We start from the raw sequence: 27,741 nt of genomic DNA, 5'->3' as shown, positions 1-27,741 counted from the left end.
TTGTTGTATAAAGATATTTATTGCAGCCCTGTTCCTGGGAGGAAAAAAAATGGAAATAACAGAAAAGTGCATGATTAAGGAACTGGTTTAATCAATTATAGCATGTCTATATTATGAAGCACTTACTATGTGGCTGTTAAAAAGAGCAAGGAGGGTTTACAATACTGCTTACAAAAAGATTTCTAAGATGTATTGCTGAGTGAAACAGCAGTGAGTATAACACCCCACAGCGTGTATGAACGGAGTGGGGTGGGTATACACGTGCGCTTGCGCACCCTCAGTCTGTGATGGAAAGGGCACACAAGACTGCTGCCAAGACTGTCTGGGAAAGGGGAACCAGGGGACTCCGGGAGGAAAGCACACACCCTTTTGCAATGTTTAAATTTTAATTATACGCATGCATTTCTAAATGTGCCAAATATTAACGTTTTCAAAAATAGGTTTGGGAATGAACTGTGGCTATAGGGTCTATTCTGTTGTTCAGTCCCTCAGTCATGTCTGACTGTGACCCCACGGACTGTAGCCCGCCAGGCTCCTTGGTCAATGGGATTCTCCAGGCAAGAATACTGGAGTGGCTGCCATTTCCTACTCTAGGGGATTTCCCGACCCAGGGACCAAACCTGTATCGCTTGCACTGCAGGTAGATTCTTTCTCACTGAGCCACTGGGGGACGCGCCATAGATTCTATATATATTGTTTATATAACTAACCTGTATTGTCTCCCAGGACTGGGGGCGCCAGCACTCAAAACGTGGAAGGAAGAGTGAACATTTAGGTGTAAAATCATAACGGTGCAAATGGCAATGTAGCTAGGAACAGAAAGGTGGCGCTACAGAGCACAGGCTAGGACAGCCTGTGAAGAGGGCAGGGTACTCAGAAAACGACGCTAATATGTATCTAGGCGCTTCCCAGGTGCCACTAGTGGTAAAGAACCCGCTTGCCAATGCAGGAGACATAAGGGACACGGGATCAATCCTGGGTCCAGAAGATTCCCCTGGAGGAGGGCATGGCAACCCTCTCCAGTATACTTGCTGGAGAATCGCATGGACAGAGGAGCTGGGCGGGCTACAGTCTATGGGGTCGTGAAGAGTCGGACACAACCGAAGCGACTTAGCACACACGCAAGCTGTTCCCTTCAAAGGAGTCAGCTGAGAGCCTGTGTACTCACAGGACTCTCTGCATTTGGGGCTTGAAAATGTGTCAGGATCGCCTGCTTGAACACTTGGCGTGGTGACACATTACTCACTGGTAGCAAATATTTGTCTACAGAGGATGGATGTAAATATTGGAAACAGTTAAATATCAGTGGGCCACAAGTTTGGTGAAAGAAGTGAGAGATAAGTTAGGCAATTAATCTTTTAGTAAAAAAATAAAAAAAAACCAAGGCCTATAATCAAAGCAGACTGCTACTCTGATGTTTCTGAAAAATGGACTCTGACAGCTAAGCCCAAAAAGGATGCTCAAAAGATGTGTCTTGGCATCATCCTAGGATCAAAGCTTGGGACCCAAAGGGACTACTTTGAGGAAACCAACGCTCACTTCTTCGTAGGTTCTGTTTGTCTGCTGGCGACAGCGGCCTGGCCCGGGGCTGGGAGAGCGCCGGGCCAGGAGGGCGGTGAGCAGGCGGCTCAGCTCTTCTTGCGCAGCTGGCTGTACTGCGCTCGGCCCAGGATGGGCTCCATGACGCTGGGCCGGAAGAAGCTGTCGCTAACCCGGCGCGTGGGCTTCTCGCGGGGCATGGCCGGGAAGGTGGCGCGCGGCAAGGTGGCCGCGTCCACCCGTTCCTCCGCGCTCGGGCCCCGAGTGCTCCGCAGGCTGCCGCGAGGCGGCGCAGGGCGCGGGGCGGGCTCCGGGCAGGCGGGCGGCGCCCCGGACCCTCTGCGCTCCGCCTCCCGGCACTCGGTCTCAGCCGGAGGGTTGTCGATGTCCCGGAATTCGCTCTCGGGCTCCATCAGCGACAGCCTGGGGAGCTGAGGGCCCGGCAGCCACATTAGGGCCCTCGGCTTGGCCCTTGTCCCTGCACCTCCCACCGCCCCGCGGTCACGCGCGATCCGGAAGGCACAGGCTGGGGTGGGACGGGGATGGAGGATGCAGGGGAACCTGCCAAGGACGGCCACCCCTGCCTGTGTGCAAAGTGCGGACCCCCAAGGCAAGGCAGACAGCCACCCTCTAGTTTCCGGACCCCGGGGTCCCCCTCAGAGGTCCCTCAGTGGGAGGTCAGGGACTTTCCTGACCCTTCCTTGGCCCAATCCCGTGAGCTAAGGACAACCCACACCTTGCCCCTGCCTGGGTCAGGGTACCCACATCTGGCTCCATTTTGGGTCCAAAGTGAAGAGAGCTCTCTGCCAAGACCCCTGTTTAAGCCTCTTGGTGAGAATGAGTGACTAGTAACCCATTCCCCAGCCCTACCCTCCCACCCTCCCACCCTCAGCTTGAAGGGGCCTCCTGCTCTGACCAGATCTCTAGTGCCTGCATGACCTGTTAACTTGCTCTGGGAAGGGACACAGGGACCCCTAAAGTGATAGTAGGCACCCCCTGGGGTTTTCCTGCTGGGAACAGGTATTGGAATTGGGATGGGGACAGCTGCTGTCCCCTGGAACACAGCCCACCCCCCAAGGGGTCCTGGAAGCCTCCCTCCAACACTTGCCCAGGGAGCAGCATGCAAACCTGCCAGGCCCCTCAGTTGGGAGCTGAGGGGTGACAGCTGGGCCACTGGGGGCACCAGACGGATGACTGATGACAGCTGCAGGTAGGAAGGATGGGTGTGGGCCAAGGACACCGGTCTCTATATTCTTGGGGCTGCAGCGGGCCCCAGTCAAAACCACAGGATGTCAGAATGTTTCTGGGGCACCGAGGATCAGAGGCTGGGGAAGGGAGAGCCGCTGTCGCCCCTTCAGCCTAATCTGCTTTTCAGGGGGTGGGGGTGGGGGGCTCACCGGCACGTAGTGCACCACTGTGCCCACCACGTTGTCAGTAACACCCTTCAGGGCGTCGGACAGGGACATGGCCCTGCCCTTGCTTGAGGAAGTGGCCTGGGCCGGCGTGGGGTGCAGCATCCTCCCCGCCGTGGCCAGCACAGCCGCCGGTGCCCACATCACGACTGAGACGGTGCTCTGGAGGGCCTTCTGCAGGGTGTGCGCCACGCTGCCCAGGAGGCCCTGCGGGCCGGGCAGGGCTGCTCCCTGGTGACCAGAGCAGGGTCAGTGGCTCCACAGCAACTCCCCTGACCCGTCCCCTCCTCACCATCCCCGGAGCTAGAGATGGAAGAATCTGGACACTAAATTGGAAAAAAAACTATTGGCCTGGCTCTTGGGCAGGTCACCTCTGCGCTCTGAACCTCAGTTTCTTCATCTGCAAAATGGGGATGACAGTCTCTGTCCTGCCTATTTGATGGGGTTGTTGTGAGGATCTGCGGGGAGAACTATGAGCCGGGTGCTCAGGGGTGAGGGGAAGGGGGCTGCACCCACGCACACGTCCCTGGGCCTGGGGGCAGAGAGCCTTGTGTCAGCCCGTGCCTCTGCTTCCCACCCTCTCCGGGGTTCCTGCACACGCCCTCGGCCTGCGCTCTCCCCCGTACCTCACTGAGCTTGCTCTCCTCGGCCTCCTCCTCCTCCTCCTCGGTCTCCTCCCCCTCAGTGTCCGTGTGGTCCTCGTGATTTTCTTCCCGGGCGGCCGCGAGGCTGCGCAGCCAGGGCACCCGCACCTCGCTCCGCCGCCGCGACACCACCTGCATGGCCGCTGACGCGCCCCACTGGGCCAGGCTGCTCTGAGGGCGGGAAGGCGGCGGTCGGCTGGCTTCACCGCCCCTGCCAGAAGCCAGGCAGCCCCAGCAGGCAAAGCCCCGCATCCCCAGGGTCAGGGTAGGGGAAGGCAAGCAGGGCCTGACCCCAGCGGACTGTTCCACCTTTTTATGGAGTGATAACTTACACCCGAGGTACGCACGGCTTTAGTGTACAGCTCTGGGAATTTTTAGAAACATATGCGATAGAGACCATTTTCAACACCCCAGAAAACTCTGTGCCCCTCACCCAGTCAGTACCGCCTCAGGGGACCACATACTGGCCTCCATCACCAAGCATTAATTCTGCCCATTTGTGAATGGACTCACACGTGTTTTCTTTCATGCATAGCTTTTGTTCAATGTTATGTTGTAAGATTCACCCACATTACCGAGAAGTTCCTCCTTTTTCATTTGTGTCACACTCCACTGAATAAATATACCAAAATTTACCTATTCTACCGCTGATAGACATTTGTGTTGTTTCCAGTTCTTAGCTAAGGGTAAAGCTGATAGTAGCATTTCCAACTAAAGAGTGAGAAAAATCAAGTGGGCCAGAGGGTCCCATGGGAGGACACCGGCCTGGGTGGGTGGGCAGGTGCCGCTGAGGCACAGCCCAGCTCACTGCAGACCCCCAGGGGGTCCCACAGACAGTCTCCTTGTTATACAACCTTAGGGGACACCATTATTTTCTGTGTAAATGGTGGTGTCTGAGGTTGTGCTGTAGGGTGGCCTCTGTCCGCTATGGGCTAGGCTAGGGCGCAGGAGTTAGTTTAGCCCCCATGGGGAAGTGACCCCCAGTGCAGGGAACAGGGGAGAAATACTGCTCCCTACAGGGCCAGGCATGTGGTGGGCTCTCAGCAAACATTTGCTGGAATGAATGAGCCAGGTTTGACAGTGCTTTTAAAAGTACCACCCTCATGATGGCTGAAAAGTGGTTATCTTGTTCACTGACCTTTAAACTGTTATGTTTTTATTTCCTTTTTTAGTGGGGGCAGGGGGCTTAGTTTCTTATTAAAGTTTCTATGAAAAAAATCCAGACTATCCCTGCTAAAATACACAGAGAGTGTGGTGTGGGGGGGAGTAAGCCCTGTCTGGGGCTAGAAAAGACAACTTTACCAGAGGTGCAGTGGGATGCCAATTAGAAGCCTCTAGAAGGGAAACCAGAAGCCTGGGGGCAATCAGGGATATGGCCCAGCTGGGGGGTCTCTGCCCCACAGGAGGGCTTTGGTGCCTTGCACCTTGCTTATTCAGAGGTGACACTCCCTAGTGCCTACAGAGAAGATGGGTGGGGGGAGGTCTCTGATATCTCCCAAGAAAGTTGGGGGATAGAGTGGAACCTAGAGAGAGAATGGGAGAGACAGAAGGGGGTGGGGTCGGGCAGGATGATCCTAACAAGCAGGCTTGCCCTCTTCTCCCCTTGCATCCTAGAGGGTTAGCCCTCCACCCCAGCTAAAGTCTCTTATCCTCAGACCTAATATTCCACCCACCCCCCACCCCAGCTGGAAGACAGGATGTTCTCAGGACAGGAGGTGGAATTGGATAGGGGATGGGAGGGACCAGGAGGTCCGCAGGGTTCCAGGCCATGGCAACTCGGGGCAGACACTCACCAGAGGCGCCACACCTGGGATCCGCATGGCCAGGGCCTGGCCCTGTTTCAGTGCCCGGGCTGTGGTCTGGAAGGTGTGTCTAGAGAGAGTGTTGGCCAGGGTTCCAACCCTGCTCACGAGGCTCGGCTTGGCCTTGGGAGGTTTCTGGGCATCCTGGAGTCCTGGGGCAGGGGCTAGGTGGGAGTTGCGGGGGGAAGGAGAGGAAAGCAGATCAGAGAGGGGCTGGACAAAGCTGGGTGGTGTCTAGGGTTGGAAAAGGATCACCCTACTCCAACATAAGCTCACTGGAAACTTGAGGAAGTCACTTTCTCCACTTAAAGATGGGGAGAGGGGCCAAATGAAAGTGGAGGCCTTTGGGAATCCTGCTGGGCCCTCCCCGCTCCACAGCAGTGGCTGCGTGCCCAGTCACTGCAGTCGGGTCCAACTCTGTGACCCTAAGGACTAAACCCATCAGGCTCCTCTGTCCATGGGATTCTCCAGGCAAGAATACTGGTGTGGGTTGCCATGCCCTCCTCCAGGGGATCTTTCCAACCCAGGAATAGAACCTGTGTCTCCTGCATTGCAGGTGGATTCTTTAACCTCTGAGCCACCAGGGAGAGCAGTGGCTAGATGAGCCCGGCTGCCTCTTCCTAATCCCCAAGCAGCAGGGCAAGGGTGGGGGGGATCTCCCTTTCCAGCACCCCCCACAATGGCAGATACCTGACTCTTCATTGGCTGGAGGGAGGAGGAACTCTACCATCTTCTCAACACCACCTAAGGCCAAGTCGGCCCCTCCAGAGGCCAGCCGGCCAGCTCGGGTGTTGGCGGCGTACTCGGCAGTGTCTCTGGCCATCCCCCAGGCGAGCTCACAGCCAGCCAGAGCGGCCCCTAGGACTTTGTCTGAAGTGCTGGCAATGGGCACGCTGATGCTGTTCCTGGCGCTGCGAAGGCGGGTGGAGATGGTGTCCTTCAGCTCAGAGGCGATCTGGTGGAAGCGGGGATGGGGAGTCAGGCGTGAGGCTCTGGCAGGGCCTACATCCCGCTTCAGGAAAGCCTCATTTAAAGGCCTAGGGGACTGGTGCCAGTATTGGGGCACCTTGATTAAGCTGAACTTTAAAGGGAAAGGGCTCCAGTCCTTTCTGCGCCAACTACTTAAATCTCCTGGCTTCTCAGCACCCCATTTTTGCCTGTCGAGATGCTAATCACCCTTCAAGAATCACCCCAGTGACCACCTTCTTGATAACACTTGTCCTCATATCCTCAAGGCACCTCCTCCACTGTATCTTCTGTCCTGACCCCAGAGTGCTCCTCACATTCCCATCTGTGCCTAGGTGAACGTACGGATGTGGCTGGCCTTCATACAGGTTCTGCACTGAAATAATGTCTTTCTCTCCTTTGACTTTTTGCCTTTTAATACTGTTCCTTGGGTTCCTGAATATTCCTTGGAAGGACAGGTGCTGACACTAAAGCTCCACTACTTTGGCCACCTGATGCAAAGAACCAACTCATTGGAAAAGACCCTGATGCTGGGAAAGATTGAGGACAGGAGAAGGGAACAACAGAGGATGAGATGGTTGGATGGCATCACTGACTCAATGGACAAGAGTTTGAGCAAACTCCAGGAGACAGTGAAGACAGAGAAGCCTGGTGTGCTGCAGTCCATGGGTGTCAAAGAGTCAGACACAACTGAGTGACTGAACAACAACTCCTTTGACTTGGGAGCTTCTTTGTGACAAAGGCTTTGCCCTTTATCTGGAAAAATAAGTGAAGAGCAAGGCCTCAGAGCTGAACAGTGCTGCTCTCCTGTGGCCTCCACTTCAGGCTATGTGGTCAGGGGGAAGTCACTAGTTTTCTCTGTCAAATGGGGATACCACCCCTATCCCAGAAGGTTGAAAGTGTTCGTCGCTCAGTTGTGTCCGATTTTTTGTGACCCCATGAACTGTAGAATGCCAGACTCCTCTGTCCATGGGATTCTCCAGGCAAGAATACTGGGGTGGGGTGCCATTCCCTCCTCCAAGGGATCTTCCTGACCCAGGGATCAAACCTGGGTCTCCTGTATTACAGGCAGATTCTTTACCATCTGAGCCACCAGGGAGAAAGAGGATTAAAGGAGAGGACTCTATAAATCACATATCATGACTCCTGGCATAGGATAGGGCTCACTCAGTAAATGTGAGATGAGTGGTAGTTTATCAGTGAGATGGATGAGGTCTGAGAGTGAAATGTATTCCCCTAAAGCACCAGACCTGGCCCTTACCATGGCAAATACCCAATGAATAGGTATCCAGGTAAAATGACTTTTTCAATCTCATGTAGGCCCATGGGGTATCTCACAGAGGAGGGATCAGAAGCAGTGGCCCCCACCCCAAGCTCCTGTATGAGTCTGCCTCTGGCCTGTGCCTGCTGGTTTCAGAAAGCCCGCCTTCATCTGGTCCCACAGGGAGAGGAAGAAGCCTGTTGTGCACTTTTGGGGGCAGGCAATGGCCACCAGCCTGGAAAGGCATTTGCCACGCCGTCCTGCATCATGGGCTCATGTTTGCTCCTCCGCTGAGAGGCAGTGACAACCGAAGGTGGAAGTGCTGGAGAAGAGGGGAGGAGCTCACCTTTTCAGGAGGATACTGGAGGGCGGGGATCTTTTCCTCCAGGTGGTCCAGGCCTCGGCAGGCCAGTTCGTTGGCAGCTATGACTGGAAGCAAAAGGCCATGGTGGGGTGAGCCCTGCCTTCACTGTGAGGACCTAGCAGGGGCCTCTGTGCCGAGTAAGGCCCCTTGGAGCCCTCAAAACCCCCAGCCCTGCCACCTCCAAAGCACCGGGCAGCCGGAGGCCCTCTGCCACCATTGGCTTGCATCCACTGTGACTCCTTGAGACCAGAAGTCTTCCCTCTGGGTAGAAGCTCTGCAGTCACGCAGACCTGTTCTGAGCCTGGTGCCTGCATCTGCAGTGTGACTTCAGGCAAGTCACAACCTGGCTGAGCCTCAACTTCCTTATTTGTCAAGTGTTAATTAATGTGGACAAATCCTGCAGGGTTGTTATGAGGAGGAAGTGACAGAACCTATGGGAATCACCAGCGGATCTTGGTCTCTCGTTCTCCTATGACCCCTGTCTGGGTGAGTGCTGGGTGAACACGACAGGGGAAAGCAGAAGTGGCAGGGGGAAGGAAAGGCAGTCAGGCCCTAAGGGAAGACCTTGGTGGGAGCTGGCCTGGTACCAATCAGGTCCAGAGATGACAGCTGGTCTAGAGTCCCAGATGGTCCGTGGCCCTTCATTTTAACCTTCAGGAGTGAGATGGTAAACAGTGGGAAGAGGGTCACAGGAAAGAGAAAGGGGCAAGTGACAGAGGATGCCAATGCTCCTGGAAGACATGACCCAGGGGCTGCTGAGGACATCAGCTCTGCGCCCATGATCATGGAGATCACAGTTTCAAAGGATACCTATATCTTCTCTTTCACATATTCTTTCTCCAGGTATCTTAGGTTTTCACAAAATTCTCAAGCAGCAGAGAGAGCCCAGATGAGTCAGCTGACTTCTGATATTGGGCCAAACGAGACCCAGGGAGATTATTTAAGGAGCTTGCAGGCAGGGAGGAGGGCCCGGGCCCAGGCCCAGGCTTTCTTTGTATCTGTCCTCTCTTGTTTGCTGTGCCGAATCCACAGGTACCCATAACTCTCTTCAGGATGGTGGAAAGTCCTAGACTGCTGGAATTTCCCTCAGTCCTGTCAAGAGCTGTGCCAAGGAGACCATAGTTTCAAATAAGGCAGAACAAATTGAACAGGGGCAGACCTGGTAAGCTGTCCTCCACCTTCAGGTCCCTGGCTGGCAGCTCTCTTCTGCCGCTGCCTGTCATGGGACCAGTACCATCAGCTGCAGGACCCAGAGGGCTTCCCCTCTTCCTCCACTCCCCCCAGCCCTGCCAGGCCAGCCCTCCTGCCCACTGGCTCTGTGCCAGACTCTTCCAGTTTCTGCTGCTGCTGGATCTGGAGCTAAACTGTGTGTCTGGTCTGCTGTATGCCCCACACCCCCCACTGTGCACCCCATAACTCTGTCCACCCCTTCTCCTGCCAATTATCATCCTAGGAAAATGCCAACTGGATCAGAGATGAGGCATTATAGATGAGATGAGACCTATGTCTATATCTATCTCTCAGTAACGTGCTTGCATGCTAAGTCTCTTCAGTTGTGTCCGACTCTTTGTGACCCCATGGACTACAGCCCTTCAGGCTCCTCTGGTCATGGGATTCTCCAGGCAAGAATACTGGAGTGGGTTGCCATGCCCTCCTCCAGGGGATCTTCCAGATCAAGGGATCGAACCTGCGTCTCCTGTATTGGCAGGCAGTTTCTTTACCATTAGCGCCATATATCTACATCTAAATCATCTGTATCTATAAGTGAAACAACTATGTAATGAGATATAGAGTTAGGAAGGTAGTCAGACACAAACAAAAAGGCATCAGACAAGCTGGCTATCAGACAGACTGGCAGACAGGTAAAAGATTGGCAGGCAGTCAGCCTCCGAGTGCCACGAGGACTCACACTGGGTGGACAGCCTGCGGACCACTGGCTCCATGCTCCAGGCTGCCAGGCTGCTGGCGCCCTGCACACCCTTCTCGTAGGCATTGCATACAGAGGCCACCAGGGGGTGGGCTTCCTTGGTGCTGGCATAGGTCTTCTGGAAGCACTCACAGGTGCCGCTCACCACCGGCAGCTGCAGGACCCGCTGCAGCACATTCTCCTGCTCCTGGCATGGAAGGAAAGCAGTGAAAGAAATCAGCCCACCTCCTTCTCCTACCTCCTGGGGAGGCAGTCTCAGAGCTGCGGTGCCCACTAGCGCTAGCCTGGGTCCAGGTGACCTAGGAGGAATCCAGAATAGAGAGGCCTCTGCAGGCCCCACAGGAAACATAAGAGCCGGGCAGCCGCGCTCTCCTGGTCATAGTCCTGGCTCTGGAGAGCTCCTGGGGCAGCCTCCATCCTCCAGGGGCCATCCCACCCTGCAGCCACTCAACCTGAACTTCATGACTAGCAGTGAGTGTGCCGGTGCACCTGTCTAGAGCTTTGGTCCACCGTGGATTGGGAGCTTCACCTGAACATCTTTTGGGTCTTTCTGGGACACACCTCCTTGCCTCCAGTGCTGGTCCCACTGCCTGGGGTGCGCCCCTTTCCTCCCACAGTCCTTTCTGTCTGGCGGAAGACAGCTTGAGCATCATTTCTCCTGAGAAGCTTCCCGGCCCTCCCTCACGTCAGAAGTCACCACCTCCCTCCCTGGGATGTGTCCGCACTCAAACACAGTGCTGTGCTGGTGCTGACCACCTCTGCACTCGGCTCCATCCCAGGAGGCTCTCACCAGTGTGTCTCGGGGCCTCACCCAAAGCCGCCAGTCATATTAGCTGAATAGGTGACAGGGCTGCACCTAAGGCGTTCAGATCTGCCCAACTGGACAGAATGACAGAATCCTAGGCCTCCAGGGGCCTCTGAAGCAAGAGTGCTCTTCCCACATCCCTCTGGGAGGCTTGTATTTGGACTTCTCCTCGAATGGAGCTTACTCCTCGTAGAGTGGCCTATGCCCCTCCTTGGACAGCGTGGCTGAACTGGCATCCACCTCCACCCACAGCTCCACCCGCTGCCCTGTGGAACAATGCTGAACACATGTATTTCATCATTCATGGGCTGGCCTTTCACACACTTGATAAGTATCTCTGTCTTTAGCAGTTCCTTCTGTATTCTAAATAGCTCTAGTTCCTAACTTAGCTTATAAATGACTCAGTGCCCTGATCTGCTAATTCCATCTTCTGCACACACTACATCTTGACATAGCCTTTATAGCACTCAAGCCTGAAGACAGCATTCCAGGTGTGATCTGAATGTGTGGGGTCCAGTGAGACATCACCTTTCATTACTGGGATGCTGGGCTCTTATTAATGCATTCTAACTTTGGCAGCAGGCACATAATTAAACTTTGGATCAGCTAGGAAACTTACTTAAAATAAAAAAAAGTGGTCTTTGAGTAAAAAAAAAAAAATGCAGATTCTAATCTTGCAGAGAGACAATATTTACTCAGTGCCATTATGCTCCAGGCACTGATTGAGGTGCTTCAGTAACATAACCTCATGTAACACTAACAGCAACCCTCTGAAGTCAGCACTGTCACCAGCACTTGCCAATGAAGAGACAAAGACTCAGAGATGTGAAGTGACTTACCCAACAACACACAGCTAATAAGTGGCAGAGCCAGGCTTCCAACTCAGGCCTGAAATTGCAAATCTGTGATTTGCTTCAAAATAACATAAGATGGGTGAAAGGATGGGTGAGGAGAAGGCAGTATGTCCATGGGATTCGGTTGCTGGGGCTAGTGAAGGGTATTGTATTTTTCTGTCTCTTCTTAGGAATATTAGGAATTCTCCACATAAACATCCCAAGTCTGGCTCAGATGTTCAGGTTCTTTTTGTAGTTTTGAATTTGTACTGCTACATAGTTTTTCTCCAGAGGGGAGGACCTAGCTTCTTCTGTTTGTAGGAGACTTGCACGTACACCAGACCGTAGGCTACAATATTTCAGATTTTGGTCTTGCAGATGAGATTCTTAACAATTTGAACTAGATTCTTGACAATTTGAACTAGAAAAAGGTTATAACTGTAAACAAGAAAATTTTTCTTTAACATTTTGGACGAAGCCTTCGGGAGTTGATTTAGGCAAAGCCAAAGAGGGAGAGAGGTCCTGGGATGGAAATACACTACCCTCTGTTAGGATGGCTTAACTATGCACGTGACCATTTTATGCCTCTCTATGTTCTATGATCAAATACAACACATTGCGATTCCTAGTGCAAAGGTTAGTTAAAGCCTAACTCGGGACAAGATGGATATTATACGGGCTCACAATTTTCCAGTTTCATTATTTGAACTGTGCCTAAGATGGAGAGGCCTTGCCAGGTGGCATCAGTACACCTAAACATGTAAAACCTCCCTGAGTCATGCTGAAGACCAGGCTAGACACAGTACTGGACACACTGCCCCTGTAGCCCCTTCTCACATACATAACGTGTGCTGTGTAGCTCTAAGAGGTGCCATTTACATAAACTAACATATCCAAGATGGCTCTGGAGTTACAGAATGCAGAGTCTCAGTCCTGAGAATTCAGTTTTGCCTGGATGGACAAAGCATGGACGTCTGTGTCAGGCTTTAGAATATAGTAATTCCCTTCCTCTCCTTGTCCCCCACCACCCAATTTTTTCTCCAAGGTGCTTAGTTTTTAATAGGCATCATTTCCTACCCCTCCACATTCTCTAACAGCCTCCTGCAAAAGCAAGAATAATGAAGATGTAATGGTCAATGAATTATGAATATAACCTAGAGATATTTTGCTCTAAGCCCCCAGAGCCCTTCCTCCCAGCTCCTCCCTCCCACTAAAGTTGTCTACTGCTTCATATAAGCCCAAGTTACTTACAGGGAGGTCTCCATCCAGCAAGGTGGGGCCCTTGTTGACTGCCATTGGAGCTCTTCAAGCTGCAAAGCAGAAGGTTTTAGGTCCATGAGAAAGTCCTCAGCCTGAGATCCACAGGGTCAGTCCCTATCCCTCAAGGCCATCAAGGGGACCCAGGCTTCAAGTTCCCTGAAGAGAAGGTATTTGGAGGATGAATGTCACAGACAAGTGGTCAGTCCTTAGAGTCCCACAAGGATGAGGCCTGGCAGCCTACTTGTTGAGACCAAAGTTTCTTTTAAGTATTCAGGGTAAGAAACAAAAAATGAAAGTAGCTTCTAAGAGATAAGAGGTTTTAGATGAAGTTTAGGAGCTCTTAGGTGAGGGTCCAAGAGACTAAAAGAAAGAGTTTCAGGTTTAATCTTTTGTTTTTTTAATGAAAAAGTTCTGCATTAATTCCTCTCTTTTTAAGCAAGCATAGATGCCAGTCGTTCCTCTGCTCAGCCAGATAAGAAAGTAGCCATTCATAAAACCAGCAATTTCAGTTGTGTTCTGGAAAAACCAGTGGCTGCAGAGTATTTACATTCTTGGTCATTCACCCTCAGTAACCTCTCCCTCAGGGGTTTCCCTGCAGGCCTCTTCATCCTCAGTAAAACTCCCAGAAGAACCTTACCCTCGACTTCTTTACTTCTCAGAAACCAACCAGGTAAGGTTGTCTCGGGACCCCCACACTCACTCCAGCTGATGCTGTCTCGGTGCCACAGAGCCCAGGCTGCTGAGTGAGCGTCTCGTCCAGAGGAAACAAATCCAATTGCTCTTGAGCAAAGCTATTAACACCTCCCATCTAGAGGAGGGCAGAGAGGAAGAGAAAGCCCCGTCAGCCTGTTGTCATGGTTATTTGATCCAGGGTCCCCTGGGCATATCCTGCTCTGTAAGGAGATTTAGCCAACTAGGGGGTAGAGAGCAGGGCTGAAGGAAAACCAGACTCAGAGGACTTACTATTCCTGAGCAATGAAATATCTGCTCCATGACCCATTTCTGACCCTCACTTCTCAAAAAAGCTGTTTTCCAAAAAGAAGACGTTGGGGTATACGTCATTAAACTCATAACCTCTCAAGTTTTATAATCTTTGACTCCTTTTCCATAGAGGGTCCTGTGGAATGGTTTTCAATCCATTTCCCTCATCCTTATTTTTTACTATCAAGAATGACTTTTGAACAGTAAGATTTAAACCCACACAGGAACACAGTTTACCTGAACATGTTAATCTTTTGATTGTAAAGATAAATTACTCTCATTGAAAAAGATAACCAGACCTGGGGTAGATTCCTTGACAATCTAGGCTTTAATAGAGCTATTTCAATCTCTGTAAATCCCAGATTTCCAGAAAGTTTACTGAACTCTACCAGGTTTAAGATGCCACCAGAATATGCAGTGAGAAAGCCAACTGGATTTTGTCAAGTCTGGAAAAGACAATGTTGACCAAGATTCAGTTACTGATCAGCAGCATCCAGACAGCCACTGATCACCTCTCCTCCCTTCCTTAGTAATGAATTAGACAGGACCCCAAGAGCTAATTCCTGGCTGCAGAGATGATGGAGGGTTGTGGTGTAAGCCACAATTTTCAGATTATCTAAGAAGGCTTTTTAATTAACATAGGTAATAGGACAAAACTTATTTCCCTTATTTTTTGCAAAATTGTACCTACTGTTGGCTCTCTGCTAAGCTGTGTACTGTGGGTAATCAGAGAAAGAGGCAGCAAGTGGAGAGGAATGGAGATGTGTGATAGATCCTCTGTAATCAATTCTATGTCTAGGATATGATAAGGCAGGAAACTAGAAGTCAGGAAGGGGGGGAAAGAGTCAAATGGAGTCTCCAAAAAGAATAATAAATATGTGATACCACCCATTTATGATAAAAACTCTTCAGAAAGTGGGTTTAGAAGGAACCTACCTCAACATAATAAAGGATACGACACATAACAAAGATACGACACACCTACAGCTCACATCAAACTCAATGGTGAAAACTCTAAGGTAAGGAACAAGACAAGGACGTCCACTCTAGACACTTATTCAACACAGTTTTGGAAGTTCTAGCTATGGCTATTAGAGAAGAAAAAGAAACAAAAGGAATCCAAATTGGAAAAGAAGTAAAATTGTCTGTTTGCAGATGACATGATACGATACTTAAGAAATCCTAAAGATGCTGCCAGAAAACTACTAGCACTCATCAGTGAATTTGGTAAAGTTGCAAGATACAAAATTAATACATAAAAATTTCTTGCAATCCTATACACTAACAATGAAAGACCATAAATATAGATTACAGAAACAATCTTATTTACCATCACATCAAAAAGAATAAAATACCTAGGAATAAACCTACCTAAGGAGGCAAAACTATAGAATACTGATGAAAAAAATAAAAGATGACACAAATGGAAAGCTATACCATGTTCTTGGATTGGCAGAATCAATATTGTGAAAATTACTATACTATCCAAAGCAATCTACAAATTCAGTGCAATCCCTATCAGATTATCAAGGGCATTTTTCACAGAATTAGAACAAAAAATTTTACACTTTGTATGGAAACACAGAAGACCCTGAATAGTAAAAGCAATGTTAAGAAAGAAGAATAGAGCTGCAGGAATGAGGCACCCTGACTTCAGACTATACTACACAGTTACAGTAATCAAAACAGTATGGTACAGACACAAAACCAGAAATATAGATCAGGGAAACAAGATAGAAGTCCAGCGATAAACCCACGTACCTGCACCTATGAGCACCTCAGTTCAGTTCAGTTGCTCAGTCATGTCCGACTCTTTGCAGCCCCATGGACTGAAATATGATAGGCCTCCCTGTCTATCACCAACTCCTGGAGTTTACTCAAACTCATGTCCATTGAGTCAGTGATGCCATCCAACCATCTCATCCTCTGTCATCCCCTTCTCCTCCTGCCTTCAATCTTTCCCAGCATCAGGCTCTTTTCAAATGACTGCATTCTTTGCATCAGGTGGCCAAAGTATTGGAGTTTCAGCTTCAGCATCAGTCCTTCTAACAAATATTCAGGACTGATTTCCTTTAGGATGGACTGACTGGATCTCCTTGCAGTCCAAGGGAGTGTTCTCCAACACCACAATTCAAAAGCATCACTTCTTCGGCACTCAGCTTTCTTTACAGTCCAACTCTCATATCCATACATGACTACTGGGAAAACCATACCTTTGACTAGATGGACTTTAGTTGGCAAAGTAATGTCTCTACTTTTTAATATGCTCTCTAGGTTGGTCATAACTTTTCTTCCAAGGAGCAAGTGTCTTTTAATTTCATGGCTGCAGTCACCATCTGCAGTGATTTTGGAGCTCAAAAAATATAGTTTCTCACTCTTTCTGCATCTATTTGCCATAAAGTGATAGGACCAGATGCCATGATCTCTTTCTGAATGTTGAGTTTTAAGCCAACTTTTTCACTCTCCTCTTTCACTTTCATCAAGAAGCTCTTTAGTTCTTCTTCACTTTCTGCCATAAGGGTAGCATCATCTGCATATGTGAGGTTATTGATATTTCTCCCAGCAATGTTGATTCCAGCTTGTGCTTCAACCAGCCCAGCATTTCTCATGATGTACTCTGCATATTAGTTAAATAAGCAGGGTGACAATATACAACCTTGACGTACTCCTTTCCCAATTTGGAACCAGTCTGTTGTTCCATGTCCAGTTCTAACTGTTGCTTCTTGACCTGCATATGGATTTCTCAGGAGGCAGATCAGGTAGCCTGGTATTCCCATCTCTTGAAGAATTTTCCAGTTTGTTGTGATCCACACAGTCAAAGGCTTTGGCATAGTCAATGAAGCACATGTTTTTCTGGAACTCTCTTACTCTTTCAATGATCCAACGGATGTTGGCAATTTGATCTCTGGTTCCTCTGTCTTTTCTAAATCCAGCTTGAACATCTAGAAATTCATGGTTCATTTACTGTTGAAGCCTGACTTGGAGAAATTGGATCATTTTCTATGACAAAGGAGGCACGAATATACAGTGAAGAAAAGAGAGTCTCTTCAGTAAGTGGTACTGCAAAAACTGGACAATTACATGTACAAAAATGAAATCAGAATACTCCCTAACACCATACACAAAAACAAACTCAAAATAGATTAAAGACCTAAATGTAAGGCTAGGTACTATGAAACTCTTAGAGGAAAATATATGCAGAACATTCTCTGATAAAAGTCACAGCAAGATCTCTTTCAATCCACTGCTTAGAATAATGAAAATAAAAACAAAAGTTAAAAAACGGGACCTAAGCTTAAAAGCTTTTACACAGCAAAACAAACCCTAAACAAAATGAAATGACAATCCTGAGAATGGGGGAAAATATTTGTAAATGAAGCAACCAACAAGGGATTAATTTCCAAAATACACAAATAGCTTATGCAGCTCAATATCAAAAACAAACAAATAACCCAATCACAAAATGGGTGGAAGACCTAAATAGACATTTCTCTGAAGAAGACATAGAGATGGCCAACAAACATCCGAAAAGATTCTCAACATTGCTAATTATTAGAGAAATGCACATCAAAACTACAATTGATGATATCACCTCACATCAGTTAGAACAGCCATCATCAAACAGTCTATAAACAATAAATGCTGGAGAGATTGTGGAGAAAAGAGAACCATCTTGTACTATCAGTGGGAATGTAAACTGGTACAATCATTATGGAGAACAGTATGGAGGTTCCTTAAAAAACTAAAAATAGAACTACCATATAACCCAGCAGCCCCACTCCTAAGCATGTATCTAGAGAAAACCATAATTCTAAAAGATTCACATACCCTGTTCACTGCAGGACTATTTACAGTAGCCAGGACACAAAAGCAAGGTAAAAGTCCATTGAGAGAGGAAAGGATAAAAAAGATATGGTACATATATATAATGGAATATTACAGAGCCATAAAAGGGAATGACATTTGCAGAGATGTGGATGGACCTGGAGGCTAGCATACAAAGTAGAGTATGTCAGAAAAACATTGTATAATATCACTTATATGTAGAATCTATAAAAATAGTAGAGATGAACTTGTTTGCAAAGCAAAAATATTTATAGAGTCACAAATGTAGAGAAGAAACTTATGGTTATCAAAGGGGGAGTGGGGTAAAATGAATTGGGAGATTGGGATTGACATATATTTATAACTGATACAATGTATAAAATAAGTAAATAATGAGAGCCTACAGTTTAGCACAAGGAACTCAGTGCTCTGTGGTGATCTAAATGGGAAGAAAATCTAAAAATGAGTGGATATATGTATATGTATAACTAATTCACTTTGCTGTACAACAAGAAACAAATACAGCATTGCAAAGCAACTACATTCCAATAAAAATTAGTAAAAATTTTTAAATATGTGATACATTTAATACTTATTGATCCAACTTGGACTTTGAAAATATAAGACAGTAATAGAGAGAAAGGGAAGTACCTAAAGAAGTGGCCTCTGCCTTCACCTCACTTCAATGTTCAGGTCAAATTATCTGTGTGTCAAGAGAGCAACCTGGGCCAAAGGGCAGTGTGAAGACTTTGAAGTCATGGCTTTGGGCCAGAGGGAGTACAGGGCTCTGTGCCTGAAAGCTCTGTTGACAAAGCTGGCTCTTTGGCCGTGTCAGCTGGGCATCCAGAATGTGGGTGAGAAGGGAGAAGTGGTGAAAAGGGTCTAACAGAGTCCCTTGGGAAGAGTCCACTTTCCAGCAGCAGCTTGAAGGACATAGTTATTTCCTTTTATTCCCCATCCCTACATGCCCCCCCCAACCCTGTCCAACTACCCCATGAGCACAGGGACCTTGGTCATTTTGTATTCAAATGGACCCCAGATCTAAACACGGCACTCAAACATTTTGTTGTTGAATAAACAAATTCTAGGCAACAGTGTTCAGCTGTGAATGTGCTGGTCTATACATCTAAGAAATGTCTTCAGACAAATATTATATGGTATCACTTAGTGGTAAAGAACCTGCCTGCTAATGCAGGAGACATAAACAATGCAGGTTCGATCCCTGGGTTGGGAAGATCCCCTGGAGGGCACGGCAACCAACTCCAATATTCTTGCCTGAAGAATCCCTTGGACCGAGAAGCCTAGCAGGCTACAGTCCATAGAGTCACAATGTTGGACATGACTGAAGTGACTTAGCATGCACACACATATGGAATCTAAAAAATAATACAAACAAGTTTATATACAAAAGAGAAACAGACTCACAGACATAGAAATCAAACTTATTGTTAGCAAAGGGGAACACGGGTAGGGATAAATTAGGAGTATGGGATTGACAGATACAAACTACTATACATAAAACACATAAATAAGTATTTTCTGTATAGCACAGGGAACTATATTCAATGTCTTATAACCTATAATGGAAAATAATCTAAAAAATACATATATATCACTGATTCACTTTGCTGTACACCTGAAACTAATAATATTGTAAACCAGCTATACTTCAATTTTTTTAAAAAGAAAAAACAGAAATACTGTTTTTAAGAATACCTACCATTTGAGGTGAGGTTATGAGGTAAAAGAGCAAACAGGTGAGGGAGATTAACAAACTTCTTACAGTTATAAAATAAATGTGTCACAGGTATGGAATGTACAATGTGGAAAATTTAATCAATAAACATATAATACCTTTATCTGATAACAGATAACTAGATTTATTGTGGTGATCATTTTGAAATGTGTAGAAATATTGAATTACTATGTTCTGCACCAGGAAATCACACTGTGCTGTAGGTCACTTTTACTTCAAAACCAAACTCATAGAAAAAGAAATCAGATTTGTGGTTATCAGAGGCAGGGGATGGGGAGAGGGGTATCTGGAAGAAGGCAGTCAAAAAGTACAAACTTCCAGTTATAAGACAAATAAGTACTAGGGATGTATGTACAACATGATAAATATAATTAACACTGTTGTATGTTATTTATGGAAGTTCTTTAGTGAGTGAACCCTAAGGGTTCTAAATGTATGGAAAAATTTTTTCTATTTCTTTAATTTTTTATCTACATGAGATGATGGATATCTACTAAACTTACTGTGGTGATCATTTCATGATGTATGTTAAGTCAAATCATTATGCTGTACACCTTATACAGTTACTGTGTCAATTATATCTCAGTAAAACTGGAAGAGAAAAAAAATATATTTGGTTTTTAGAATCCCTCCTGAATGAATATGGAGGATTGAAGGTGGGGATGGTTAGTTAGAAAGGAGAAAGGTGCACAGGGAAGTAGGTACCATTAAGGTTTTCACAAATTCTAGAAGAGGTGGCTTTTCCCAAGCTCCCCATCACCCACTCTAACTTGCAGAGGACAAAACTAACCAAGATGGACACACTGTTAAAATGCAGTGTGATTTACAGATTCAAGCTTTTCCAGGCAGAAGCAAAAACACCACTGACAGGGATAATATATGGGACCCTCAGCAGTCTGGACAAGATTGTCTTAGAGGTCTGTTTCAACCAGTATGTTCTATACTTAAATCTTTCTTCATCCTTCTCCTGCACTTGGACCTTCCAGCCAAGAGCTTATTTTACCAGAACTCACTCTATCGACTGTGTAGACTGCTTATCTTAGGACCACCTTACTTTAACTCTTGTCCATTCCCAGAACACATTCACAGATACATGAGTAAATTTTGTCTACAGATTTATTAGACATAATTTATTACAGTAGAAGATATGGACAAAGTAAATATAGTTAATATTTTTTTATTTGCTTCGATCTATCAGCTTTCATTTCTCTTAAAATTCCCAAAATGTTCTTTATCAAATCCTGTATCTTGATTGGTTACTCAAAAACTAGAGTGCCAAGTACCTGAATCTATTTTTTAAGAATCTCAATCACATTAATGGAAAATTTACTGAGTGCACATTTCTCATTGCTGTTCAGATAAATGTGATGGCTTTACTGGTAGGGCTGACACTGGCTTCTTATCTGATGCTACCCTATTTCTCTACCTCACTTGCCTCAAATTAAGAGGATCTGCAACCACAAGAAAGAACCCAACACCCTGAGCAAGTGGCATCCACTCAGTATTCTGGCGTCTTCCTCACTCATAGCTCACTGCCCTTTTCCACTTTTCCCAACCACTCCACAAATATGAAGTCTGACTTACAGAATGTTATGATCCTTCTACTTTATAGTTTCATGAAGTTTCTTAACTTCATAAATTTCAATGAAAATTAATGTATAAATGCCCATACTGTTATATGGCCTTAAATAAAACAATCCAGTTGGTGGATCTAGTTTTAAATTCTGTAGAACAGAATATAAAGCACTAGCCAACAAACGTCCTTAAAAAAAAAAAAAAAAAAAAAGGCTTTTTGCATGGGATTCTGGAGAGTCTCATACTTCTACCTAATCAGGAAGGCAGTGAAACATGGAAAGAGCACTGGATTGCGAGTCAGAGAAATGAGGTTCTGGCCTGGTTTTTTTTTTTGTTTTTTTTTTTTACTGTGCTAGGTCTTAGTCGTGGCATGTAGGATCTTTAATTGCAGCATGCGGGATCTAGTTCCCCAACCAGGAAATGAACCCTGAACTCCCTGCATTGGGAGCAGAGTCCCACCCAACGGACTACTAGGGAAGCCCCTGTCCTCAGTTTTAACCTCAGCCTCCTCATCTGTCACAAACTGATCCACAGGTACCAACTGTGACTTTCCACATTATTTTTACTTCATGTCCTTTCTATCTGCTTTTTATTTGTTTTTTCTCACTGCATTACCTAAAGACACAATTTATACCATGAAGACGCCTGATACATTTCTGATTTTACTCCTGGACAGAAGAAGGACAGGAGTGCAGTGATGTGAAAGGTAAGTTAAGAGGCTAGAAGGCCAGCTCTGCTCCATCCTGGCATTGACAGCTATGGAGGAAGTGGGGTAACTGACCAGATCAGGGGCCTCTACTAGATCTTAGAGAGGGCTGTGCATCAGACCTACTGGAGTTGTGCAAAAGTAGCCAGGCACATGGACTCAGTCTTGTCCAACTCTGTGCAACCCCATGGACTGTAGCCCACCAGGCTCCTCTGTCCATGGGATTCTCCAGGCAAGAATACTGGAGTTGGTTACCATGCCCTTCTCCAGGGATCTTCCCCACCCAGGGGTTGAACCCAGGTCTCCCGAATTGCAGTCGCTATATATTAGTGTCCACTTGTTAGTTTAGATCTTTAAAATTTTTCTCTTTCAATTTTTATTTACTTAGCAAACACTGAGCTCCTAATATGCACATAAGAGATGCTCAATAAATGTGAGATGAAGGAAAAATACAGAAAGTTAGAAGTCACTCCCGCACTCTAGAAAACATATAAATCTTCAAGCTCTCCCCTTCACCATCCGTGGCCCCACCTCTGTTCACGTCAAAGTCACTAAATGTTCATGTGAACAAGTCCTCAAGCACAGTATGACACGGCTGTGCCTAGTGCAAATGTCCAGTTCACCTACAGCTTGTCTTCAAAGCAGGTACTGGTCTTCAGCCTGAAACCATGTCACTGGGTCTTCAGTTTCATCTGAGGATACGCCACAGTGATGATGCCTGCTACAGAGGACACAAGGCCTCCAAGGCCTATGATGCCAGGATTGGACTTATAGATCCCCAACTGGTCCAAGGGGTTCAGGATGTCACAGGAGTTCTTCACTGTGTCCAGAAACAAGGGAGGATGCCTCTTCACAGAGTGGAATAAGAGAAGAAGAAGGGACTGGAGCCACTCTGTCTCCTTGTCAGCCACACTGTACCTGAGGGGATCCTGGGATGGTGACTTCTCCCTCTTTGCCCTGTCGTGTGCAACCTGTTTCATCTGCAGGGAGACTTCGTACAGATCTCTGACCAGGCTCAGCAGAAGAGAATAGTAGTAAAAGCGGGCAGCCCACTTTCGCCATTTCTCTTGGTTAACGCCAGAGGCAAGCCCTGTACTCCTCATGAAGAGGACGATGTCACAGATGAAATAAATCACACGGTTCAAGCCGGCTAATGTTAGGCATATGCGGGGCACCGGGTCAGTGGCACGAATGCTCTGCTGTGTCGCCTGGAGAGCATGCACCACATTGCCTAGTCTGAGCCCTGCAAGAAGAACCCACAAGAATTAACGGTTATTTAATCAGATGTAACAGGATTTTATAGGCAGAAGCCCTGTATCAGGGTGAGAGGTCAGCACTGCTTTTTTCTAACAACTGACTGTCATCTGTGGCTCAGTCTTTGCTCAGGAAAGGAAAAGTACTTTACAGTAGGTTAAGGACACCTAAGATGATCCTGGAAGGCAAAAAAAAAAAACAGCAACCCTTTAAACTTATTGCCTCCATTTGAATGACTATATTAACAAATGACAACATACTTTAGGTCAGGTCAATCATAAGTGTGGGTTGTTACAATTTGCATATTACCAGCTATACTTCTTTAGAAGGAAGGTATTGCCTCCATTTGAATGACTATATTAACAAATGACAACATACTTTAGGTCAGGTCAATCATAAGTGTGGGTTGTTACAATTTGCATATTACCAGCTATACTTCTTTAGAAGGAAGGTACTGCAGTAACATGAATTCCAGAATGCAACACTTTTTTTTGTTTTGTTTTCTTTTTTTTCCAAAATGCAACATTCTTTTAGAGAGTCTGATGCCTTACACTTATTTACTTTCCAGTTAAAAGACTGCTTTTTTAAAAAACACCTTCCTTGGTGGCTCAGCAGTAAAGAATCCACCGCCAGCACAGGAGACGTGGGTTCAGTCCCTGGGATGGGAAGAGCCCCTGGGGAAGGAAATGGCAACCTATGCCAGTATTCTTGCCTGGGAAATCCCATGGATAGAGGAGCCTCGAGGGCTACAGTCCATGAGGTTGCAAACAGTTGTACATGACTTAGTGACTTAACAAAACATCATCCTGCAATTTCTCTGATCCAAAGCCCCTATGGCTCCCTACTATCAAAAAGCCAAAATAGAGATAGCAGGATTTAGTGGATAACAGAACTAATAATACTGTTATATGTGATGCCCAGTTCAATTAAATCAACCATTGACAGGTCATTTCCTTTATCAGAGCACGTAACTTGATCAGTGATGCACCAATCAATAAATATTTGTATATATTACAATCTTAAACATTATGGAGGATACAAAAGAAGTATTTTCCATACATGAATATATCTTAGACTCAGTAAATTCTCAGAAGTAGCTACCCTCAGGAAACACTGATCTCAGAAAAATGTTTGGTATTGTTTTATCAAAAATAACACAAAATATGTAATGAATAATTCAGGTTTCCAGTTCGAAATGTTGCAATAACTAGCTTAGTGACCTTGGGTAAGTCCTTTCTAAACTTCAAAGACCAGTGATTTTTAAAGTACCTTTAAGCCCCAACATTCCAAAGAGGGAGAACTTCTAATCTTGGCTTTCCACTCCATCCAGAAGAGCTCCTTCCCATCCCTCTGCTTGACAGATAAAGTCTTCTGCTCATCAAATTAGTTTCCTCATTGATCTTCCAACACAATGGTTTGCTCAGAACATCCTGAGCCTCCACTAGAGGAAACTACCCTTCAAGAATGCTCTCCCAATCCTTCTCTCTCTTGCCACACCTCAAGTTCCACCTCCTCAAAACATCTTTCTTTTTCTCAACCAACGTATTTGGTACTAAATCCTATATCATTAGACCATGTGATCTTAGTTCTTCCATAAAGCTCAGAACTACACCTACATGAGCAGATACTAAAAATGAATTAAATGAGTACAAACCACTGACTGCTTTTTGCCTTTTACATAAAAACAACCCCACAAATGACTTAAGAAAAAGTATCCATCCATTTCCCCCAGCAATCCCTCAAGAAAAAGGAAAAGGGAAAGGGGTCAAGGATATAGCTACTGTATTCTTCCAGGGCTCCCAGGAGCCAGAAGTTCATGTCAGAGATTGCCAGAACATTTTGTGATTCTAAGAACTAAAGGTGAACTAACACATTGTATATCCCACTGGTTACGATGAAGCAGAAAGACAGAAAGATGTCGCACCAAATGTGAACATAGGAGAGTATTTGTGAACCGTTTGCAGCAAAATATTTCATCTTTATGGCCTGTCATTCCATGAGGGCAGCCTTACTAGTGATCTTCATCAATAAGCTTGACTGACTAGAAATTCATGACATAGGAAGTATTTTTGTGAATTACAAGGTCTGAGGATTCTAAACCAGGAGCCACTGTCCCTCAAGGGACAGGGTACTTACATTTACGGCTAGTGCTCACACTGGATTCCAGTTTCTTGAGCTTCATTACAACCGTCTCACTGTCAGCTTTAGGCTCTAACAAATATCTAAGCAACATGCATGTGTACTGAGTGGCTCTGAAATGGAAAAGAAAAATGAGGAGAATGATTTACAAACCAAATAAAATTTGATTCATGAAGTAAGGGAAAGAGAAACATTTCTTGCCGAAAACAAAGTTTCCAAGACAATTTCTCATGCAGCAGCTCTTACAAGAGCAAAATTCTGCAACATTCATTTCACAGGGCCAAAGGGTAGAACATGTGATGAAAATGCAACACAAAGGTAATGAAAGAGAACTCTACAAAAATAGAGTGAACAATTTCTCAGAATGCCCACTGCTGGCACAGAGAAAAGCATATAGCCAAAAGAGTGAACTGCAGAAAACTCTACCTCGTGTTAAAGTCTGCAAAGATCCATATTCTTTATTTTCTCCAGTGTAAATTTCTAAAAGATTTTCAGATTTCTAGAAGGAAACTTTTACCAACTACTTAATGTGACAGGTCACACACTCAAACCAAAACCAATGAAAAGTCCACCACTGGCATACTGTTTAGCTTTTTATAAAAGAACCAAATACAGACCAACACATAAATAAGTATAGATTTGTCTTTCAAACTAATGAGCATTTTATATAAAGTACAGACTCCTGTTTATACTACTAAATATTCAATAAAGTGATTACTGTTGTGAGAACAAACAGCCAAACAGCAAGGCCTTACTGACAGAAACAGAGCAAATGAAAAATTGTGTATCATATAACCAAACATCTAAATGCATTTGAAATTCTAGTAAATAAAGTAGGTAGATGCCTGTTTCCTACTGTCCTGTAACTGCATCTGAATCCCCTTATGCTATAAATATTATTCTCAATAAAAATGGTGAATGTGTTACTGTGCCTGAAGTAATAAGAAACAATCTCTCTTTCTCTTGTAAGTATGTTTCCTGGCTAAAGGGCTCAAGCTGGTCAAGTCAATGAATCCCTTTTTCTCAGATCTGGTCTAATAATAGGAATGTATCCAAAAACAAGACATTATTTTCTGAATGCCAGTGTATTCACAAAAGCCGTAGATCACCAAGGGGATTAGGAAATGAATACTAGAAATCTCAGATCTTGAAATAAGTATATACTAAGTACATACAATAAGTATATACTAAGCAATTATTTATTAACCAATTGATAAAATTTTAATTTTAATCATTGATAAAATTATTTATTAACCAATTGATAAAATTTAAAAAATTTTAATCATTGATAAAATTTTCAGGGTATATTCTAAGCACACTAGAACTGGAGGCTTCTGTTTTAATGAAGTTTGTATATAATGCAACCATTTTGAAAATCTATCAAATTAATTAGAAAGATAGTATGGCTTGATAAGTTAAAGAACTGGGTCCTGAAGTCAACTGTGTGGTTTTAAATCTCTCAGTTCAGTCACTTAGTCCCTATTAAACTCCTTCTGCTTCAGTTTCCCCATTTCTGTGAAATGGGAATGATTTCAAGAATTTAACCTAATAGGGTTGTGTTGACAGTTAAGTGGGTTAATAGTTGTTAACACTGAGAAAACACCTGGCATTAAGCCCGCTTCCAAAAGTCTCATAATTGTTGGGGTTACTATTGATCTGTGTGTATCAGCACTTGTACACTCAGAAGAAGAAAAAACTGTTAAATAAAACTGTAATTGTGACTAATTTCTTTTTATTGAGCACGATTCAACCAAATCCCTAAAAGAAACGTTAGGAGCTAGTATTAAAGCCACAATCTCTTTAATATTTTCAGCAGCACGGCCTGTACCTCGGAAAGGTGGTCAGTTCTTTCTGAGGCTCTCCACACTGCATTTTACGGTTCACAAAACTATTTCACAGGAGGTATCTCGCTGAGATACGGATGACAAACACAATTCCTCCCCATAAGTATTTCATGGAGCTTTTCAAGATACTACCAAAGGCTCAGATGTCAACCCCGAGTTTATCTTAAATAATTCCTTGGAGGAATATTGAGCGGAGAAAACCCACTCTTTCTGGAGTCAGGAGAGGAGGGTTCGTCGCCTGGTTTACAGCAGCGAGCGGCCCGGAGACGCGGGACTGGACGGGAAGGGAGGTGTGTTCGGCCCAACCTCATTGAAGTTAGGGTGAGGAGGGGCTCCCGGGCCACGCTACCGCTGGGAGCCGGCAGCGGCTTTCCAGGTTTCGTCCACTAGGCTACTACTGCCCTCTCCGGGTGTGGAGAACTGGGAACCGTCGACCCGGGTGAGAGGACCGGGGAAGGGGTAGAGGCCGCGGGCACCTAACTCACCTGAAGAGTCGGTCCTGGCCCTGGGTCTGGTTAGTGAAGCGGATGAAGGCGTCCATGGCACCCAGCCCAAGGACACGCGTCGCACCGGGCTCTGTCACTAGTACTCAGGGGCGGCCGACGGTTCCCCACGGGAGCGTCAGCTTCTCCACACCCGAGGGACCGAGTCTCCCCGCCCCCATGAGGGCGTGCACACCTTCCAAAGAGAGACTTAGTGGACTTCCGGTTGGGACCGGAAGTTGTGGTTACTACGGCGACGCCACGCTTTTGGTCCAGGTGAGAGAAACATCGGCTTCTGATCCGGGTCCCGAGGCTCCTCACATGTCCCAGAACTCCCCTCTATCTCTAGGATCTCCTAGCGGGGGA

General features: G+C 46.2%; 3 protein-coding genes across 9 annotated transcripts in view; 1 reads left to right on the top strand and 2 right to left on the bottom strand.

Moving 5' to 3' along the window:
• PLIN1 (perilipin 1) lies at window positions 1–27,468 on the bottom strand. 5 transcript variants are annotated; one of them, XM_020909357.2, is made up of 10 exons: window positions 27,379–27,468; window positions 13,451–13,621; window positions 12,805–12,863; window positions 9,898–10,102; window positions 7,971–8,053; window positions 6,088–6,352; window positions 5,389–5,561; window positions 3,578–3,766; window positions 2,937–3,182; window positions 1–1,970 (listed from the first exon to the last, which is right to left on the bottom strand). In XM_020909357.2, exons 3-10 carry the CDS (start codon window positions 12,847–12,849, stop codon window positions 1,629–1,631), a joined length of 1,548 nt encoding a protein of 515 aa, XP_020765016.1. In that variant the 5' UTR covers window positions 12,850–12,863; window positions 13,451–13,621; window positions 27,379–27,468; the 3' UTR covers window positions 1–1,628. The 5 variants fall into 5 exon arrangements, with proteins under 5 accessions (XP_020765016.1, XP_070334451.1, XP_070334450.1 ...); XM_070478350.1 differs by having other exon boundaries at window positions 13,514–13,621; XM_070478349.1 differs by lacking the exon at window positions 27,379–27,468 and adding an exon at window positions 15,556–16,750.
• Window positions 20,474–27,462, bottom strand: PEX11A (peroxisomal biogenesis factor 11 alpha). The gene is made up of 3 exons (XM_020909358.2): window positions 27,379–27,462; window positions 25,047–25,162; window positions 20,474–22,899 (listed from the first exon to the last, which is right to left on the bottom strand). Exons 1-3 carry the CDS (start codon window positions 27,432–27,434, stop codon window positions 22,328–22,330), a joined length of 744 nt encoding a protein of 247 aa, XP_020765017.1. The 5' UTR covers window positions 27,435–27,462; the 3' UTR covers window positions 20,474–22,327.
• A 126-nt stretch (window positions 27,469–27,594) lies between the features above and the next one.
• WDR93 (WD repeat domain 93) overlaps window positions 27,595–27,741 on the top strand; it is a 45,964-nt gene continuing 45,817 nt past the window's right edge. For all 3 annotated transcript variants that reach the window (XM_020909351.2, XM_020909347.2, XM_070478348.1), the window contains exon 1: window positions 27,595–27,651. The gene's annotated coding sequence lies outside the window, so the exon portion shown is untranslated. The remainder of the gene's footprint in view (window positions 27,652–27,741) is intronic.

This window comes from Odocoileus virginianus, chromosome 16, assembly GCF_023699985.2.
Source record: "Odocoileus virginianus isolate 20LAN1187 ecotype Illinois chromosome 16, Ovbor_1.2, whole genome shotgun sequence".
In the NCBI taxonomy this organism is placed as follows: Eukaryota; Metazoa; Chordata; class Mammalia; order Artiodactyla; family Cervidae; genus Odocoileus; species Odocoileus virginianus.
The sequence above is the reverse complement of the archived record's forward strand: the minus strand, read 5'-3'. Positions and strand labels throughout refer to the sequence as shown.

Bases quoted from the DNA above. Each gene is read 5' to 3' on its own strand.
- PLIN1 (XM_020909357.2), bottom strand. From the start codon at position 12,849: ATGGCAGTCAACAAGGGCCCCACCTTGCTGGATGGAGACCTCCCT. The intron at 6,353-7,970 runs GTGAGCTCCTCC...CGCTTCCACCAG, and splicing joins TCCAGTATCCTCCTGAAAAG to ATCGCCTCTGAGCTGAAGGA. The intron at 5,562-6,087 runs GTATCTGCCATT...ACTCCCACCTAG, and splicing joins TCCAGCCAATGAAGAGTCAG to CCCCTGCCCCAGGACTCCAG.
- PEX11A (XM_020909358.2), bottom strand. From the start codon at position 27,434: ATGGACGCCTTCATCCGCTTCACTAACCAGACCCAGGGCCAGGACCGA. The intron at 25,163-27,378 runs GTGAGTTAGGTG...TTTCCATTTCAG, and splicing joins GGCCAGGACCGACTCTTCAG to AGCCACTCAGTACACATGCA. The intron at 22,900-25,046 runs GTAAGTACCCTG...TTCTTCTTGCAG, and splicing joins TGTGAGCACTAGCCGTAAAT to GGCTCAGACTAGGCAATGTG.